At 39.8% G+C, this 18,545-nt stretch overlaps 1 protein-coding gene and 2 long non-coding RNA genes across 12 annotated transcripts in view; 2 read left to right on the top strand and 1 right to left on the bottom strand.

The window, feature by feature from the left end:
• Positions 1–1,147: 1,147 nt before the first annotated feature.
• LOC144309000 (uncharacterized) lies at positions 1,148–9,769 on the top strand. The gene is made up of 3 exons (XR_013375153.1): positions 1,148–7,713; positions 9,062–9,190; positions 9,358–9,769. It is a non-coding gene; the product is annotated as an uncharacterized LOC144309000 (long non-coding RNA).
• The window catches only part of HYDIN (HYDIN axonemal central pair apparatus protein), a 384,136-nt gene continuing 367,482 nt past the window's right edge, over positions 1,892–18,545 (bottom strand). For 7 of the 8 annotated variants that reach the window (XM_077889901.1, XM_077889900.1, XM_077889902.1 and 4 more), the window contains 3 exons: positions 10,636–10,866; positions 4,009–4,233; positions 1,892–2,474 (listed from right to left, as the gene is read on the bottom strand). In XM_077889901.1, the coding sequence (XP_077746027.1) occupies positions 1,992–2,474; positions 4,009–4,233; positions 10,636–10,866 (939 nt within the window). In that variant the 3' untranslated portion in view covers positions 1,892–1,991. The remainder of the gene's footprint in view (positions 2,475–4,008; positions 4,234–10,635; positions 10,867–18,545) is intronic. The other variant, XM_077889907.1, reaches the window with a different exon arrangement.
• The window catches only part of LOC144308991 (uncharacterized), a 57,714-nt gene continuing 49,092 nt past the window's right edge, over positions 9,924–18,545 (top strand). For all 3 annotated transcript variants that reach the window (XR_013375152.1, XR_013375150.1, XR_013375151.1), the window contains exon 1: positions 9,924–10,050. This is a non-coding gene — a long non-coding RNA (uncharacterized LOC144308991). The remainder of the gene's footprint in view (positions 10,051–18,545) is intronic.

Here is an 18,545-nt window from a genome sequence, read left to right as displayed (position 1 = left end):
CCCCTACCCCCAGCTATGCCTCTGGTGGGAGGAGGGAGGAGGGATATATTGGGAAAGGCCAGTTTCTCGGGCAAGGTCAAAAGCAGAGTTGGTGAGAGTTGTTTCCAGGGTCCTAATGGAGAGCACCAGAACTGTGGATTCCACAAAGGCCCAACTTCCATAGTTGCCTTTAAGGCAGCCACTCTCAGCTGCAGAGCGCCCATCATCCCCTAGAGAGGGCTTATAATGCGAATTCTGATCCAGTAGGTGTGGGGCAGCTCAAGATCCTGCATGTCCAGCTCTGCCTAGCTCGTTCCCAGGTGGTGTTGGTGAAAGGCCGCTGAGGCTTCACAGCTGTGCTGGGCAGTGTGCTCCTTGGACCGTAGCAACGGCCTCACTGGGAACCCGGCAGAAACGCAAATTCTCGAGCCCACGAAATCTACTAAATCAGACCCTCTGAGGATGGGACCTGACAGCCTGTGGGTTAGTGACCCTCTGGGTGATTTTGAGAGATAATAAAATTTGAAAAGCACTGGTTTCATCAGATTCTGGGTGTTTGCTAGTCGTAGCACGTGCTCATTGATCTTGGTATCCTCTCAGATGGCTGTGTAGTGCATTCTTTGCTCATTTAACCATCTGGAAAATCTGTCATCTAGTTTTTGTCTTTATGCCCGTTAGCAGCATCTTTAGTGGCTGTGCAAATGAACTATTACATGTAGGTCTGCAAATACTTTAGCTGAGTGTAGGATATACTGGGCTGAGGATTAGAAGAGTCTCCTTGCATTACAAAAACACATCTCTAAAAGCACTAAGGGCTTATTAAAACACAGGTTGTTGGGCCACACCCTTGGGGTTTCTGACTCCGCAGGTCTGGGTGTGCTGTGAGCATTTGCATTTTTAATAAATTCTAGGTGCTGCTGCTGTTCTAAGGATCATTTTTCAGAACCACTTGTTTGGAGCATTTGTTATCTCCTTTCATGCTTTCTCCCTCTCTCGCAGGTGGGCTATAGCAGATGCGAAGGGCAGAGGACCCTCAGGCATGCCTGTAGAAGCAAATCCACTCCAGGGCGAGTCTGCAATCATCTTTATTTCATCAGGTGGTGCCATAAGTGGTCCTATTATTATTATTATTATTATTATTATTATTATTATTAAGCGGTCCTATTAACACACATTGCAGGACCCAGTTGCAGCATTCATGGCCAGGTGGGTGTATGATCTGTAGCACTGGTTCTCAATGTACAGGTTTGGAAGAGAAAATGATGCCCACATCCCTCACCAGACCAATTAAATCAGAATTTGGGGTGGAAGGGTCTGCACCAGGCTGATTCTGACGTGCAGATGGGTAGAGAATCATTGTGCTGCAGGCTGCCAGCTATGCACAGGGCTGGGAGTGGGAGTGGGGGACGTGACCCTCAGTGAGAGCTTTCTGTGGGGAACAGATATGGGGTTCAGAGGTAGAGGGAGCATCCCCAGCCCCTGGCCCTGCAATAATGGCACAGGTGTTATGTGTGTTATCATTTTGAAAATAGTGTCTTATTTGGCTTTTATGTGAAAGCAGGATATAATATCGTATCAAAATAGAGGCATGTCTAAGGGCTCTTTAAGCCATTATGAATTTTTAAAAGGCACTGTGGTGCCCCAGTGTTATGCACTACTAAGTGCTAGCTGATAGGGGGTCATGAGTGTGGTATCTGTGTCATCTTATTAAAGATAAGGATTATTATTGAGCTCTCAGGATATGGTTAGAAGCTAAATTCAGAGACTCGCCCTGGCAAAGTACAATATAGCTCCATTTTTTTGTAGTTATCATGTGTAATATGACTATATATTTCATATATATATATTTGAAATGCATATAATATGGAAATAAGTGGCCCTATAATTGAATGAGGAGATAAAACAGTAGCAGTAGAATTCTGTTTTCTCTGTTCTTCACCAGGGTAGAATAATACATAGATTTTAAGGTTGAGGAGATGCCTTTACATTAACACAGCTGGTCTTAGGTACCACTAAGGGGTGATCCCCTTCAGATAATAAACCCACTTAATGCCTGTTTCGTTGCCTTCACTGGGAGGACAAGACACAATCAGCTTGCTGGTGATGGGTGTTTTGCTGCCTGATGGGTTTCCTTCGAAGTAGACTGTGATATTGTTGATCTTCTTGGGCCGCACAGAGTCTACAGCACGAACAGAGAAGGCTGGGTTCTCCACCATGAAGGAGAAGTTGACTGTCTGATAGAAAATGTTCTTGAAGGGTATGACTATGCTGTACCCTGCCCGGATCAGGAAGGGACCTTGGGGTTTCGGGGGCAGAGCCACTCCAAAGAGGGGGATGGTATACTCCCCGCCAGTAATCGATGACAGCATCAGGATGCCCTTGGTCTCACCCAGGTGGCTGGGCTCAAAGTAGACTTCCACGCTGACTTCGGTGCCTCCTTGAGCTCCTGGGGCTGCGGTAATGACTTTTTCCATGTGGAAGTCTTGACAGTCAGTCTGAAAGAGAAACAAATGCACTTGGTTCACATTCACACAGGATCCTAAAGGGCACACTGGCAGCTCGGGCCCATCCCTGGCCCGTCCACTCTCAGACTGGAAACAGCCTACATTTGTGTGAGGCTGAGCAGGTCATAAAAAGTCATGCCCTTACAACTCCCTTGAAGAGTAGGTAATACTAATTATTATACCCATTCTACTACAAAGAAATCAAGGCTAAGAGATGTTAAATAAATTGCCCAGAGATACAAAGCTGGATTAAGTCAGTGCAGCATTCACTGGCACTACTCCCCCCTCTCTGGCTCTCCTTTTCTCTCACATGCACAAAAGACTGCACAGTCTGGTTCCTCATGGATGGAGGCAGGGGGACTAGTTCTTGACAGTTAGTTGCAAGCAGAAGTGAAAGGTGTCACTTCCACACCAGGGCGTCCAGTTGTCAGTGCAGGTCCCCATGGGATCTTTTCACCCCTCTGCACTGTGACCTGAAACATCTGAGCTGGTGGGTGCCCTTCAGCTTGGATCCCTGAATGGCTGTGATGAGCAGAATCCCCTGCAGAGTTTCACTGGATAGAGAGCCCAAATGAGAGACAAACCTTTGTTTTTTAAGCCACTGAGATTTTGACTATTTGTTACTACAGCATAACTTAGCTTCTCCTGGCTGGTATGACTGATCAAGAGCCTATGCCTCTTGACTGTAGCCATGGAACTGCTGAAGGCCACCCTGTGTGAAGGCCGAACCTCCTGGCTCCACTTGTTGCTAGGTGTGGTCTTACGTAGTGTTGTTCAAGGGAATGTGAGTGGAAGGGATATATATAGCTCCCTGCCACTCCCCTGTAGCTGGCTGGAATGCAGACATCATGGTAAGTCATCTCGGTCACTGTGGACCAAAGCAGCTCTTTACAGAGGAAAGAGCATCGGAGCAGAAGGAGTCTGCATGCCTGATGTCATGGAGCTACCATTCCAGTCCAAACTGCTTCTTATGTTCACACTGTTATTTTACTTGTTGTTATTTTGGGTTTCTGTTTCAGTAGTTAAACCTGGATTCCAGTTTATATAATTGGAACATATATGAAGTATTTACTATGAGCCAGCTTCTATGGAAACAGTTTCATATGCATCTCTTAAAAGCCTCAGAGCAATCTTGTGAGGTTGGGGTATTATTGCCATTTCTGGAAAAGGTTAGAGAGGTTTAGCAAATCATTCATACAAAGATTAAATGGAGAAGCCAGGGTTCAAATCCAAGTTTGTTGGATTTCATGGCCTATACATGACCACTAAGCACTACTGTCTCCTTTGGTGACCACTGCGCGTGCTGTGGGAAGCAAAACTGTCCCCACCCCAGCTTGTTAAGATAGAGTCTGTAAGGAAGAACCCAGGCCTGATTCTGTTTATTTCTAGCTGGGAGTTTCCCAGCTGGATGAAGCACCTGACTCCCTCCGAGTTTCACATTTCTGCACCCCCTGTATCCTCCTATTATTTTTAAGCTCCGACTTCTGGCAAGGGAAGGGCAGAGCAGGGGACAGCGGCTGCTCACCCTGCAGTAGTATTCGGTCTTCTGCCGGGTGTAATTGGTGAACTTGGCAAAGATGCTCTGACCACTGCCAAGAGTGGTCTGGAAGTGGATGGGCTTTTCAGGCAGTGCTGGCGTGGCCTTCAAATTGAGCTCATACAGGTAGTAACCCAAATCACTGTTGTGCAGTGTTAGTCTCCCAAAGGTTTCTCCAGCTCTCAGGGGCTGGAATTCAAATGAGAATATTCCCTGCAAGAGAAGACAGAGGCTCCTGTGATGCCGAGAGTCCAACACATTACTACCCAGTGACCTCAGAGTAGGTTGGTGGCAGAAATGGTGCTTTATATTTATAGCAAATGCTCACACTGATCTTGAGCCCAGGGAATCTCTGTCCAACTTTTGGAAGCAAAAAACTTTTGCTTCCCTGTACCCTTTCTAGTTTTCCCTAGAAATACCCTAGAGTTATTTATGTTTCTGGAATCTCTTTGAATCTATGAGGTATTAGATCTTCTCTTGAGAAGCTTGCTTATGGAGATGGGGGTGAGTGTTGCCAGCAGGAGGGCTGAAGTCAGCAGCTCCTTCTTTGCTCATAGCCGATCTCAAAACAGCTTCCTGGGGTCTACTTTCATTTGGAAAGATTTTTCTCCTTCCTCTATTATTGCCCATGGCAAAACAAAACAAGAACCAAAGAGTGTGGCTTATGAACTTGGCTAAATAGGGGCACCTGGGTGGCTCAGTGATTGAGCGTCTGCCTTCAGCTCAGGGTGTGATCCCTGGGGTCCTGGGATTGAGTCCTGCATCAGGCTCCCTGCAGGGAGGGAGCAGGGAGCCTGCTTCTCCCTCTACTTATGTCTCTGTCTCTCTCTGTGTCTCTCATGAATAAATAAATAAAATCTTAAAAAAAGGAACTTGGCTAAATAAATAATAATTTATCTACTTTGGTGGAATAGTATATATAGCCATTAAAAAGGAAGAGGCATAGCTATAACCATTGCCATGAAAGGTGTTGATGATATTGTAAGTGAAAGGAAGGATGTTCCATACATGTATATGAAGCATGTGCCCATATCTATGGAGAAGAATATGTCTATGCAAGTATAGAAAAGAGTAAGGATGTATATCAAATTGTTAACAGTAGTTATCTTAGGCTGAGGGAAATGGGATTTGAGGACTTTCATTTTCTATTCCATATACTTTTATATAGTTAAAATCTTGTTTTTACCATGAGTAGGTATCATTTCTTTTAAAAAAAGAATTAGTTTTTCTCATTGAAAAATAGCATAAAAAGAGGATATCATTAAAGTTGTAGATGTTTAACAGAGAAGAATATAGTATACAAATTTAGATGATTTTACAATTAAAAGAATTAGATGAAGATGGACAAATGTATAAAAGATAAAACTTACAAAACCAGACTCAGTAGATAAAGAAAACCTAGGTAGTTTTGTAACCATTAAAGACATTTAACCAATAGTAAAAAAGTTTTCCTTTAACAAAATTCCAGGATCATAAAGATTTACTTGTAAGTTCTATTAGACAATCTAAGAATTCCACACATTCTCCCAAAGAAGAGAAAAAGAACATGATTTTGATACCAAAATCCAATAAGGCTAATAGGAGAAAAGAAAATTGGATGCCAGTTTTTCTAAGCATACATACAAAGTGCCCAATACAAATGTTAATCCCGGCAGCCTGGGTGGCTCAGCCGTTTAGCGCTGCCTTCACGCCCAGGGTGTGATCCTGGAGACCCGGGATCAATGGGATCGATGTCCGGCTCCCTGCGTGGAACTGGCTTCTCCTTCTGCCTGTGTCTCTGCCTCTCTCTCTCCTTGTGTCTCTCATGAATAAATAAATAAAATCTTAAAAAAATGCAAATGTTAATCCAACTGAATATAGCAATATATAAAGAAGAAAATGTTCTATGATGAAGTTGGGTTTATTCCATGAATGAAAAGTTTAATATTAGAATAACCAATCAGTTGCCACATTGACAAATTAAAAGTAGAACAATGATTTGAACATCTCAATAGATGCAGTAAAGGCAGTTGATAAAACTCTACATCCACTCAAGGAGTTTTTTTTTTTTTAAAGCTCTTAGCAAACTAAGAATAAAGGGACATCCTTAATTTGATAAAGGGTATCTATTAGAAACCTAAAATAAACATAATAAATGGTGAAACTTGGAAAGCTTTCCCTTCAAGATTAGGAGCAAGAGAAGGATGCTTTCTATTACCTTTCTAGTCAACATTGTTTTTCACATCCTAGATAGCCCTACAAGGCATGAAAAGGAAATTAAAGGAAGAAGTTTATAATGGAAGAAACAAAATTGTATGTATGTACAGGTGATATGATTGTACATGTAGAGAATTAAAAAAATCTATAATTGAAATTATTGATAAATGAATTATTTAAGGTGGTTGGGTACAAAGTCAATATTTAAAAAGTTAAAAATTGAATGACCCTATGATCCTGCAATCACACTACAGGGATTTACCCAAAGAATACAATACATGCACCCTAATGTTTATTGCAATATTATTTACAATAGCCAAGATATGGAAACAGCCCAATTGATGAATGGATAAAGACGTGGTATATATAGTCAATGGAATATTGCTCAGCCATCAAAAAGAATGAAGCCTTGCCATTTCCAATGACATGGGATGGATCTAGAGAGTATAATGCTAAGCAACATAAGCCAATTAGAGAAAGACAAATACCATATGATTTCATGCATATGTGGAATTTAAGAAACAAATGAGCGAAGGAAAAGAAAGAGAGACAGATCAAGAAACAGACACTTAATTATAGAGAACAAACTGAAAGTTACCAGAGGGGAGGTGGGTAGGGTGATGGGTGAAACAGGTGATGGGGATTAAGGAGTACACTTGTGATAAGCACCAAGTGATGCATGGGATTTCTAAATCACTATATTGTACACCTGAAACTAATATAACACTGTATGCTAACTAACTGGAATTAAAACAAAAACTTAAAAAGCCAAAAACTAAAGGCCAAGTCAATATACAAAAGTCTCTAATATTATTACAATCTTGCAACAAATAGAAAACAAAAATTTGAAAAGATACCATTTACAATAGTATCAACATATATAAAACCTAGAAATAAATCTGACAAATAATAAGGCCTCTACATAGAAAATTTAAAAAATATTATTGAGAAAAATTAAATAAGACTTCGACAAATGCAGATCTGCTCATGGATTGAAGATCTCAATAGTGTAAAGATTGGAATTCTGTCTGTGACAGATATGCCCCCAGTGGTTCCCACATCTTGCCATTCACGCTCTTGTTTCTTCCTCTCCCATGTTGTGCCAGGGCTGGTCTGTGTGACCGCTAGTATATGGCAAAGAGATGGCATATCACTTCTGAGATTAAGAGGAAAAGACTGTGGTTTCTGTCTTGTGCACATTCTTCCTCGTTTGCTGTCTCATTTTCTCTCAGATCACTTGTTCTAGGGGAAGCAAGCTATCGTGTAGAAAGCTGCTTTAGGGAGAAGTATATATAATGAGGACCTGAAGCTTTCAGCCAACAGCCAGCAAAGAACAAAGACCTTTCCAAAAACCACACGAAAGAGTTTGGAAGCAGGTTATCCAGCCCCAATCAAGCCTTTGACTGGGAGTCCTGCAGACAACTAACTGCATCCTCATGAAAGAGCCTGTGCCCAAACTACCCAGCTAAGCTGCTGCTCTTGGATCCTTTTATTTATGTATGTATGTATGTATATATGTATGTATGTATGTATGTATGTATGTATTTAACGCTTGGATTCTTGATTCTCAGAAACTGTGTAGATAATAAATGCTTGTGGTTTTAAGTTGCTAATTTTTCAAATAATTTTGAATCAACAGATAACTAATGCATTCTTAAAATAATACAATCAAAATCCTAACAGTTTATTTATTTATTTTTTTGGAGGAACATGATAAGCTGAGTTATATGGAAACGCAAAGAGCCAAGAATAGCTAAAATACTCTTGAAGAACAAGAATGTAAGAGATTATCAAGTCTTAATATAATGTCACCAGAAGGAATTATAATTTTAGTTTAACTAGTAATATAGCTTCAAAGTATTTAGAGCAAAAATATGACAGAACCACAAGGATAAACAGACAAATCTCCTATTACAATGGTGACTTTAAATACTCTCTTAAATCTGACCACACAAGTAGACCAAAATATCGGAGAATTAACACTGAAATGACAAACACGTGCTTTTAAAAAATAAATGGAGAGTTAAAAAAAAGATCATATATTGGGCCATCAAGCAAGTCTAAACAAATTCTAGAGGACTGAAATAATATGGAATATCTTCCCTGACCACAAAATAATTTAAAAAGCAACACGTAGAAAAATCCATGTTTGGAAATTAAGAAACACTTATAATAACCCACAAGTCAAATAAAAATGAAGGTCAGAACATTTTTGAACTTATTGCTAAAAAAATGCTACATATAATATAAAAATTTGCATACTGTGGCTAAAGCAGCACTTGTAATCCTAATGTGTGTATGGGAAAATAAAGATGACTAGAAGTAAATGCACTTAACATTCATCTTAGAAATTAGATAAAACACTAGTAACCCAGAGTAAGCAGAAAGAAGAAAATAATTAAAAGCAGAAATCAAGCAACTAGAAAACAAACGTACAATAAAGAGTACCAACAAAACCATAAGATGCCTTTTTGAATATAACACTGAGAAACCTCTAACAAGACCGATCAAGACATAGAAGGCACAATAACCAATATTAGAAATGAAAAAAGGATGTCACATAGAAGAGGTAGTAAGAGGACATTAGCAATGTTATGCCAATATTTTGAATATATGGAGGTAACAGGCATGCTCTTGTTACTGATTCAGGAAGAAACAGAAAATCTAAATAGTTGAATAACTCACAAAAAGAATCAAATCAGTAGCAGACAATCTTCCCCGAAAGAAAACACCAGGGCTCAGTGGCTTCATCTGTGAGTTCAAGGAAGACAAAATTTCAATCTTTTATAAAAACTCTTTCACGGAATAGAGAAAGCAGAGAAATCTTTTTCTTTTTCGCTAGCAGAACTGACACTCCAATTGGACAAAGACTACATACAAGTAAGGAAAACTGGTCCATTCCCACTCATGAGCACAGAGGCAGCTCTGCTACACAGCCTACTACCCAACTGAAGTCAATTCTGTTTGTAAAAAGGTAAATGAAGATCACAAGGAACTGTTAGTTTATCCTGAGTTTTCTCAGACTGGGAAACCTTTAAAAATCTGACAATGGCAAAAGTTGGTGACCTCTCATTACTGACTGGAGGTTATGATTGGCAGTTAAAGGCACACACACGCATGACCCAGTAATTCTCCTCCTAGGTGAAAACCATGGACATCAGGAAGGCACTTGTGCAGTGAAGTTCACAGCAGCATTTTTAATGACAGCCAAACGCTGAAACCACACAGAGGTCCGGCTGCAGTAGAGTGGATATCCAAATGGTAGTATAGTCGTATGATGGAATATTCTGCAGCGATGGGGGATGAATGAACCTCAGCTGCGTGTATCAACAGGATGACCATCACAACACATGATGTTGAGAAAAATTAAAGAATGCATATAGTACGATTTCTTTTGTATCAAGTACAAAAACAGGCAAATCTAAACCATTTGGCTTAAAAGCAAGAAATTATGACAAAATGACGACACTAGAAATTTTTAGGGGTGAGGGATCATACTATGAATGGAGATAGAGATTTCTGGGGTGGTCGTGGCAGTTTTTAATGTCCTGGCCTGGGGTTGGTTATACAGATATTACTGTATATTACAGATATACAGTAATTAAATAAACAATTACTTTCGTAGTTGTTTAAGTAAACATGTTTTAGTATTTTGTATACATATATGTACAATTCATTGTATATGTGAAATATGTACTTTTATGTGTAGATTGTATAATTCATGATGAAGAATATAAAGACAAAATAAAGGACATGGAGACTCTCTGAAGAACAAAATGGACTTTGGGTTCTGAAGGGGAAGGAAGAGCTCTAGTGAGCCCTGGGAAGAAGCAGGTAGGCTCAAGTTGGAGAAACAGAAGGGATTTTGATGGAATCTGGACAGCGAGAGTTTGCAGCCATACATCAAAAAGAGTCAATAGAAAGTTCATCTCCACATCAGCTCAGAATTCCAGGCCGTGTTTCCCCCACCAGTCATAGGATTTTTGTGCCATGTTCCTGAAGGGGTCTGGGCATAGGCAAGCATATGTATGAGACTGCACACGTGTTGTTCACTCGACATGCTGCTACTACGTTCTTTGCTTTCCTTTTTTGCCCTGCATATTCCATGTTGCCTTTATAATTAGCAAAAAACAAAAATATTTTCAATTTGAACAAAGCAAGCAAGCATATGACAGAGGCAAGGGTTCCTAATTAAAAAGTCCCTTTGACACATCTGAGCCAGAGCTCTCGTGTGCCCGTGGGCGTGTGATGACTCAGGCATGAGGGGAAGAGGAAGATCAGGAGTGTCACTGAGGGATTGTCCCCCACTTCCCCAACCACTGTCAACCTCAAGGATGCAGAAGGCCACAGATCCAGAGGCCCTGTGGGCAGAGCCTCTGTCACAGATAGCAGGGGACCTCTGGGGGAGCCAGGGCTCACCTCAGAGTTGGCGGGCACCACGAACTGGGAAGGCAGGCTGATGTCAGGCACCCGGCAATCCGTGGAGAAGGTCACCGAATAGGGCAGAGGGTTCTCCACCTTGATGGAGGCTGACGTGCTCTGCCGCACAGGGCTCACCATCTCGATGGTTCTGATGACACCAGAAGGGATGACCCTGAAACTCACCATGTAGTATAAGAACTCACTGGTCACTTCGTTTCGGAAGATCACCTGGGTTCACAGGTAGAGGGGGAGCAAAAGGGGCAGAGGAGAGAGGTTAGTGGAGGGGCTCTGCTGTCTCATAGGTGCTTTCTCTCTCTTAGCATCACCCAGGTTCGTGACGCATGGGTGCCTGGCTGACACCGGCTCTCCTGCCCGGTCTGCATCCCCATCCACCAGCCTTTCTCTTTGGGTGTTCTGCTCTGGTTCCTCCCAGGCCAGAGATGAGGAGACAGCCCAGGGTTTGCTCAGAAGAGGCTAGGGCAGCGCTGTCTAGTAGCGAAGGTGAAGGTGACCTGGCGGGGGGGTGGGGAGGGAAACACAGCTAGCTGGCCCTGGAGAAGAAGGGACCTCCAGAGGTCCATGCTGTAGTGGGCTTCACTCCTGTGCCAGCTGCTGCTGGAATAGACGGTGATACCAGTGATGATAATGACAGCATCTAACATTTAATGAATGATTACTGAGTGCCAGGCACTAGGAGTACTTGCTTAATGTATACAGTTGGTAGGCAACATTATTTTTCCCCTTGCTATTTCCTTTCTTTCGTGGTCTTATTTTTGTTGTTGTTTTGTTTTGGTTTATTTTTATTTTTGTTTTTGTTTCAAGTCAAGGAAACTGAAATTGAACAGAGTTAAATATCTTGCCAAGGTCATGTGCAGAGAGAAGTGTCAGAGCCAGGATGTGAACAAGGTTGAATTACTCCAGAGCCCATGCTTGTGTCTGCAGTACATCGTCCCCTCACCCCTGTGACTGACACACTAAGCCGCTCACTTTTTTCTGTCCTTTTCCCTGGGTGATTGATGATGTGGGGTGTCTTCTCATGTGCTTATTGGTCATCACACGTTACTTCTGTGAAGAAGCATCTATCTTAAACTCCTATGCCCCTTTTAATACTTTGAGTTGTGTATCTATTATTACATGGGAATAGTTCCTTCCATATGTCACTTTTGCCTTTCAACCTCTTCCTGTATTTAGCTTTAGAGTGCTTCTGGCACCTGTGTCTTTTACTTGGAGTGTTTATTCTTTTACATTTAAAATAATTCTTTCTTTCTTTGGGGTGAAGTCTGCCTACTTGCTAGTTGTTTCCATTTGTCTTATTTATTTGTTTGCTTGCTTATTTACTTATTTGTTTCTGTTGTTCCTTTCCTATCTTCTTTTGGAATTATATACAGTCTTTTGGAATATATTATATTTCTTGTACTGGCTTCTTAGCTATATACTTTTTTTAGAGATTTTTTTTTAAGAGAGAGAGAGCGAGAGCTAGAGAGAGAGTGTGAGCACAAGCATATGTGTGAGCATGGGGGGTGGGGTGTAGGTAGAGAGAGAGAGAGAATCTTAAGTGGGCTTCATGTCCAGCAGGGAGCCCAAGGCAGGGCTCGATCTCATGACCCTGAGATCATGACCTGAGCCGAAATCAAGAGTTAGATGCTTAACTAACTGAGCCACCCAGGTGCCTCTAAAGATTTTATTTTATTTTACTTATTATTTTTTTAAGATTTTATTTTTTAAGTAATTTTTATACCCGATGTGGAGCCTGAACGCTCAACCCTGAGATCAAGAGTTGCATGCTCCACTGACCAAGCCAGCCAGGCACCCCTATATTTTTTAATAATAGATTTTTTTAGTGGTTGTTCTAGAGCTGACAATATGAAGTTTTAACTTGTCAAATTTATTTAAAGTCAGTATTTTATCACTTCCCACTTTATAACTGATCCTTACGCTTTCTATTCACACTTCCAACCTGGCAAATGTATTGACCTTACTATAGTATAATCTCATTGACCTAACAACTCCATCTTTTGTACTTTTGTTGTCATATCTTTTACTTCTACATACATAAGAACACTCACCTTACAATGTTACTATGTTTGTGATCAAATGTTGTCATTTTAAGAAAGTTCTAAGAAGCAGCAGCATATATGTTATATATATATATTATTTATATAGTATATACTTGCTTATTAATCATTTTGAGTGCTCCCTTTCCTTCCAATAGACCTAAATTTCTGTCTGGTATTATTTTCCCACTATCTGAAGAATATGTATTAGTATGTTGTCCAGTGATGCAAGTCTGTTGCAGTGACTTCTCTCATGTTCTTTTATCTGAAATTATTTCTGTTTTAAAGGATATTTTCAATAAGTGAAGAATTCTGGGCTGATAGAATTCAGCATTTTGCAGATGGCTTCCCCTATATAAGAGAAGTCAGGGGTCATTTTAATTACTGTCCCCTGTATAACAGATTTATTTATATCTGATTGTTTCAAGCTTTTCTCTTTATCTTTGGTTCTTAGCAGTTTTACTCCGATGGGCACAGAAATGATTTTTTTTTTTGTATATCATGGTTTTCCTTATGTTTCTCCTGCTTGAGGTTTGCCATGTTTCTTGTATCTTAAATATATATATTCTACAAATCAAATCAGGGAAGTTTCAGATTTTTTTTTTCTGAATAGTTTTCTGTCCCATTCTCACTTTCTTCTCTGCTGGGACTCATATTACTTATGTATTAGAAAATTTTATATTTTTTCACAGGTTCTTGATGCTCTGGTTCTTTTTATTCAATCTGCTGTTAGCACATCCAGTGACATTTTAATTTCAGCCTATTGTAGTTTTCAATTCTAGAATATCCATTTGGTTCTTTTTTTTATAGTTTCCATTTCTCTGCTCAGATTCCTTATCTGTCCATATTTATTTGAAATACCATCTTTCAGTTCTGAATATGTTTATAATAGTGCTTTGAGGTCTTTGTCTGCTAGATCCAATATCTAGCTCATCTTGGAGTCCATTTTCACTGAATGTATTTTTCTTGACTATGGGTCACATTTCCCTGTTTCATCATAAGTCTAGTAATTTCTGCTGGTGCACTGGACATTGCTGATGATCATTGTAAAGATTCTGGATTCTGTTATCTTCCTTGTAAGAGTGTTGATTTTTATTGTAGGAGGCAGTTCAATCCTTGATTTATTAACTTATCACCTTAAACTTGTGTGGGTTTGGTTAAATGCTTTATTAGAGCAGATCTGTAGATAGCTCAAGGTGTTTCTCAAGACTTTCCAACTTGGTGGGATTCAATCTCTAAATTTTGTCCTTCCTGCATATCTTGCAGATACTTAGTTTTAGGCTTTTTAAGTCCCAAAAGGACTTATCCTAAGGGCATGGTCCATTCTTCTGGTCTTGCTGGTATTTCATCTAGGTTCCTAGGATGTTAATGAGATGTTAATGCAATCTCTTCACTCTGGCTGGGCCAAATTTCCAATGTTCCCCAGCATTGATTAATGTAGCTTTGTCCCTTTATCAATCTCTTTTGGAAGCTGCTCTCTGATAAATCTCATGTAGTCATCTTGTGCATGTGCAGGACAACTTTCAGCCAAAGACTTTGAAGGAAACTCCCATACAGACTTTTGTCTCTTTTCCCCCCAGCACCCTGCCACTCCATGCACTGCTCCCTCTGCTACTCTCACACTCTGTAGACACCAGCTATTTCAGTCGCACCAAACTCTGATTTCTGCGCTGTCAGTTCACTGGGGCAGCTGTGCTAACTCACTGCGCTGTAGTCAGGAAACTGTCCCTTGGCAGAGATCCAGGACAATTATGGAGATTCATCTCATTAGTTTTTCTTCTCTTTGATGGATTGCAGTCTTGTGCTGCATGTTGTTAATGCCTGAGAAGACTTGCCTCAGATATTTTGTCCAGTTTTATAGACATTTATGGTGGGAAGAGTAGTTACCCCATCATAATCAGAAGTGCTTTTGTTTTTTTTTAAATTTTTTTTTTATTTATGATAGTCACAGAGAGAGAGAGAGAGAGACAGAGACACAGGCAGAGGGAGAAGCAGGCTCCATGCACTGGGAGCCCGACGTGGGATTTGATCCCGGGTCTCCAGGATCGCGCCCTGGGCCAAAGGCAGGCGCCAAACCGCTGCGCCACTCAGGGATCCCCCAGAAGTGCTTTTGATTAAAAAAACCTTTTTGTTGTTTATTTTAATGCATATTATTTTAAAGAGACTCTGATCTGGGTTCACCGTCATTTTTACTTAACACTTTAAAACATATATTTACTTATATTTTTCTGTTCACATGTACAGTTTATGACTATCTCTGTTCTTTCCTTACCCTTCTGATGAATGAAAAAACACCTTTCATTGCCCCATTTGCTTCCCACTGAAAGAGAAAAAAATTTTCATTGCCTTATTTTATTCCTTCCCTTGCTATTTCCTATATTGAGGTCATTTGAAATATTCATTTCAGATTGCTTTTCAAAAGTTATTTGGAATTACCTGTCAAATGAATTTTGATTCTTTGTTTAGTGTATCCTTATGTTTTCCTTTTGAATTCACTTACTTATTTAAAAATTTTTTCTAATTAAAAAACTTTTAATTTTACAGTACTTTTTAAAAAAGGGATTCTATGTATGGGTAGGTTACTTTGAGTCCTTGCATGTTTAAAAATGTCTTTATTTGCCCTTGTAATTGTTTTGTTTGGAAAAAGTTCTATATTGAAAATTACTCTGAATTATGTGAATAGCTTAGTCCACTTCCTTCTTTTTTTATAGACTGAGTGAGCATGTATGTGTGCACATGTGAGGGGGGGCAGAGGGAGAAGGAGAGAGAGAATCTTAAGCAGGCTTGAGGCTCCACGCTCAGTGCGGAGCCCAATGCAGGGCCCAAGCTCATTATCCTGAGATCATGACTTGAGCCAAAATTAAGAGTCAGACCCTTATCCTGCTGAGCCACCCAAGAGCCCCTCCACTCTTTCTTGCATTCAGCATTGCCATGAGAAATCTGATGTTACCATTATTATTTCCTTTTACTTTATCTAGAAACATTTAGGAATTTCTTTTTTATCCCAGTTTTCTACAATTTTGTTCTTATGTATTTAGATTCTTAGTTTGTTCTCTATCATTAAGAGTCTCTTATGGAAAAAAAAAAAGAGTCTCTTATGGGTGACGGGCACTGAGGGGGGCACTTGACAGGATGAGCACTGGGTGTTATTCTGTATCTTGGTAAATTGAACACCAATAAAAAATAAATTTATTAAAAAAAGAGTCTCTTATGGCTTGTTTCCCTCTCTTCTTTTTTGCTTTTCCCTCTCCCCATATGTTCACCTGTTTTCTTTCTTAAATTCCACATATAAGTGAGATTATATGGTATTTGTATTTCTCTGACTGACTTATTTCACTTAGTATAGTACTCTCTAGCTCCATCCACTTCATTGCAAATGGCAAGATTTTATTCTTTTTGATGGCCGGGTAATATTCCATTGTTTATATTACCTCTTCTTTATCCATCTCCTCTTTATAAATTCATCAGTTAATGGACATTTGGGTTCTCTCCATACTTTGGCTATTATTGATGATCTGCCATCAACATTGGGGTGCATGTACCCCTTTGGATCTGTATTTCTGTATCCTTTGGGAACATACCTAGTAATCCAATAGCTGGATCATAGGGTAGTTCTATTGTTAACTTTTCGAGGAACCTCTATACTGTTCTTCAGAGTGACTGCACCAGCTTGCATTCCCAGCAACAGTGCAAGAGGGTTTCCCTTTCTCCACATCCTCACCAATACCTGTTTCTTGTGCTGTTAATTTTACCCATTCTGACAGTTGTGAGGTAGTATCTCATCATTGTTTGACTTGTATTTCCCTGATGATGAGTGATGTTGAACATCTTTTCATGTGTCTGTAAGCCATCTGGATGTCTTCTTTGGAAAAGAAGTCTCTTCTTCTTCCCATTTTTAAACTGGATTATTTGTTTTTTAGGTGTTGAGTTTCTTAGTAGGTGGATATTAGAACTTTTTGATTTATATTTTATGTCTCACATTTCCTTTCATTCTTCTTTTGAAACATCTTTATTGAGATGCAATTCACATACCATATAATCCACTCATTTAAAAGTGTACAATTTAGTGGTTTTTAGTATAGTCACAAAGTGGTACAAATATCACCACAATCAATTTTAGGCCATTTTCATCACTCTGAAAAGAAACTCTGTCCATTACCAATCACTCCCCATTTCATCCTAACCCATTCACTCTAGCCCTAGGCACCACTAATGTACTTTTTCTTTCTATAGAGCTGCCTAATGAATTTGGACATTTCATATAAGAGAAATAATACAACATGGGCATTTGTGACTGGCTCTGTTCAGCTACCATGTTTTTTTAAAGATTTTTTTTATTTCTATTTTTTACATTTTTAAATTTAAATTCAATTTGCCAACATATAGTATAACACCCAGTGCTCATCCTATCAAGTGCCCTCCTTAGTGCCCGTCACTCTGTTACCTCATCCACCCACCCATCTCTCCTTCCGCAACCCTTTGTTTTCCAGAGTTAGGAGTCTCTTGTGGTTTGTCTTCCTCTCTAATTTTTCCCACTTAGTTCCCCTCCTTCCCTTATAATCCCTTTCACTATTTCTTATATTCCTTATATGGGTGAAACCACATGATGACTGTCCTTCTGCAGTTGACTTATTTCATTCAGCATTACACCCTCCAGTTCCATCCATGTTGAAGCAAATGGTGGGTATTCATCTTTTCTGATGGCTGAGTAATATTCCATTTTGGTGTGTGTGTGTGTGTGTGTGTGTGTGTGTGTGTGTGTATACACACACACATATTGCATCTTCTTTATCCATTCATCTGTCAAGGACATTGTGGTTCCTTCCACATTGTGGACATTCCTGCTGTGAACATTGGGGTGCAGGTGTCCTGGCATTTCACTACATCAGTATCTTTGGGGTAAATACCTAGTAGCACAATTTCTGAGTCATAGGGTAGCTCTAATTTTAACTTCTTGAGGAAACTTCACACTGTTTTCTGGAGTGGCTGTACCAGTTTGCATTCCTACCAACAGTGCAAGAGAATTCTCCTTTTTCCCACATCCTCTCCAACATTTGTCTTGTTAATTTTCCCCATTCTCACTGGTGTGAGGTGGTATCTCATTGTGCTTTTGATTTGTATTTTCCTGATGGCAAGTGATGTGGAGCATTTTTTCATGTGCTTGTTGGCCATGTGTATGTCTTCTTTGGAGAAATTTCTGTTCATGTCTTCTGCCCATTTCATGACTGGATTGTTTCTTGGTTGTTGAGTTTGATAAGTTCTTTTTTTTTTGATACGTTCTTTATAGATCTTGAATACTATCCCTTTATCTGATATGTCATTTGCAAATATCTTCTCCCATTCTGTAGGTTGTCTTTTAATTTTGTTCACAGTTTCTTTTGCTGTGCAGAAGCTTTTTATCTTGATTAAATATCAATAGTTCATTTTTGCTTTTGTTTCCTTTGCCTTCATAGATGTATCTTGCAAGAAGTTACTGTGGCCAAGTTCAGAAAGATTGTTGCCTGTGTTCTCCTCTAGGATTTTGATGGATTCTTGTCTCACATTTAGATCTTTCAACCATTTTGAGTTTATTTTTGTGTTTGGTATAAGAGAATGGTCCATTTTCATTCTTGTGCATGTGGCTGTCCAATTTTCTCAACACCATTTATTGAAGAGACTGTCCTTTTTCCAGTGGATATTCTTTCCTGCTTTGCCGAATATTATTTGACCACAGAGTTGAGTGCCCATTTCTGGGTTCTTTATTCTGTTCCATGGATCTATGTGTCTGTTTTTGTGCCAGTACTGTACTGTCTTGATGATCACAGCTTTGTAATAAAGCTTGAAGTCAGGCATTGTGATGCCCCGGCATTGGTT

The sequence above is a fragment of the Canis aureus genome, chromosome 3 (genome assembly GCF_053574225.1).
Source record: "Canis aureus isolate CA01 chromosome 3, VMU_Caureus_v.1.0, whole genome shotgun sequence".
Taxonomy (NCBI): domain Eukaryota; kingdom Metazoa; phylum Chordata; class Mammalia; order Carnivora; family Canidae; genus Canis; species Canis aureus.
The sequence above is the reverse complement of the archived record's forward strand: the minus strand, read 5'-3'. Positions and strand labels throughout refer to the sequence as shown.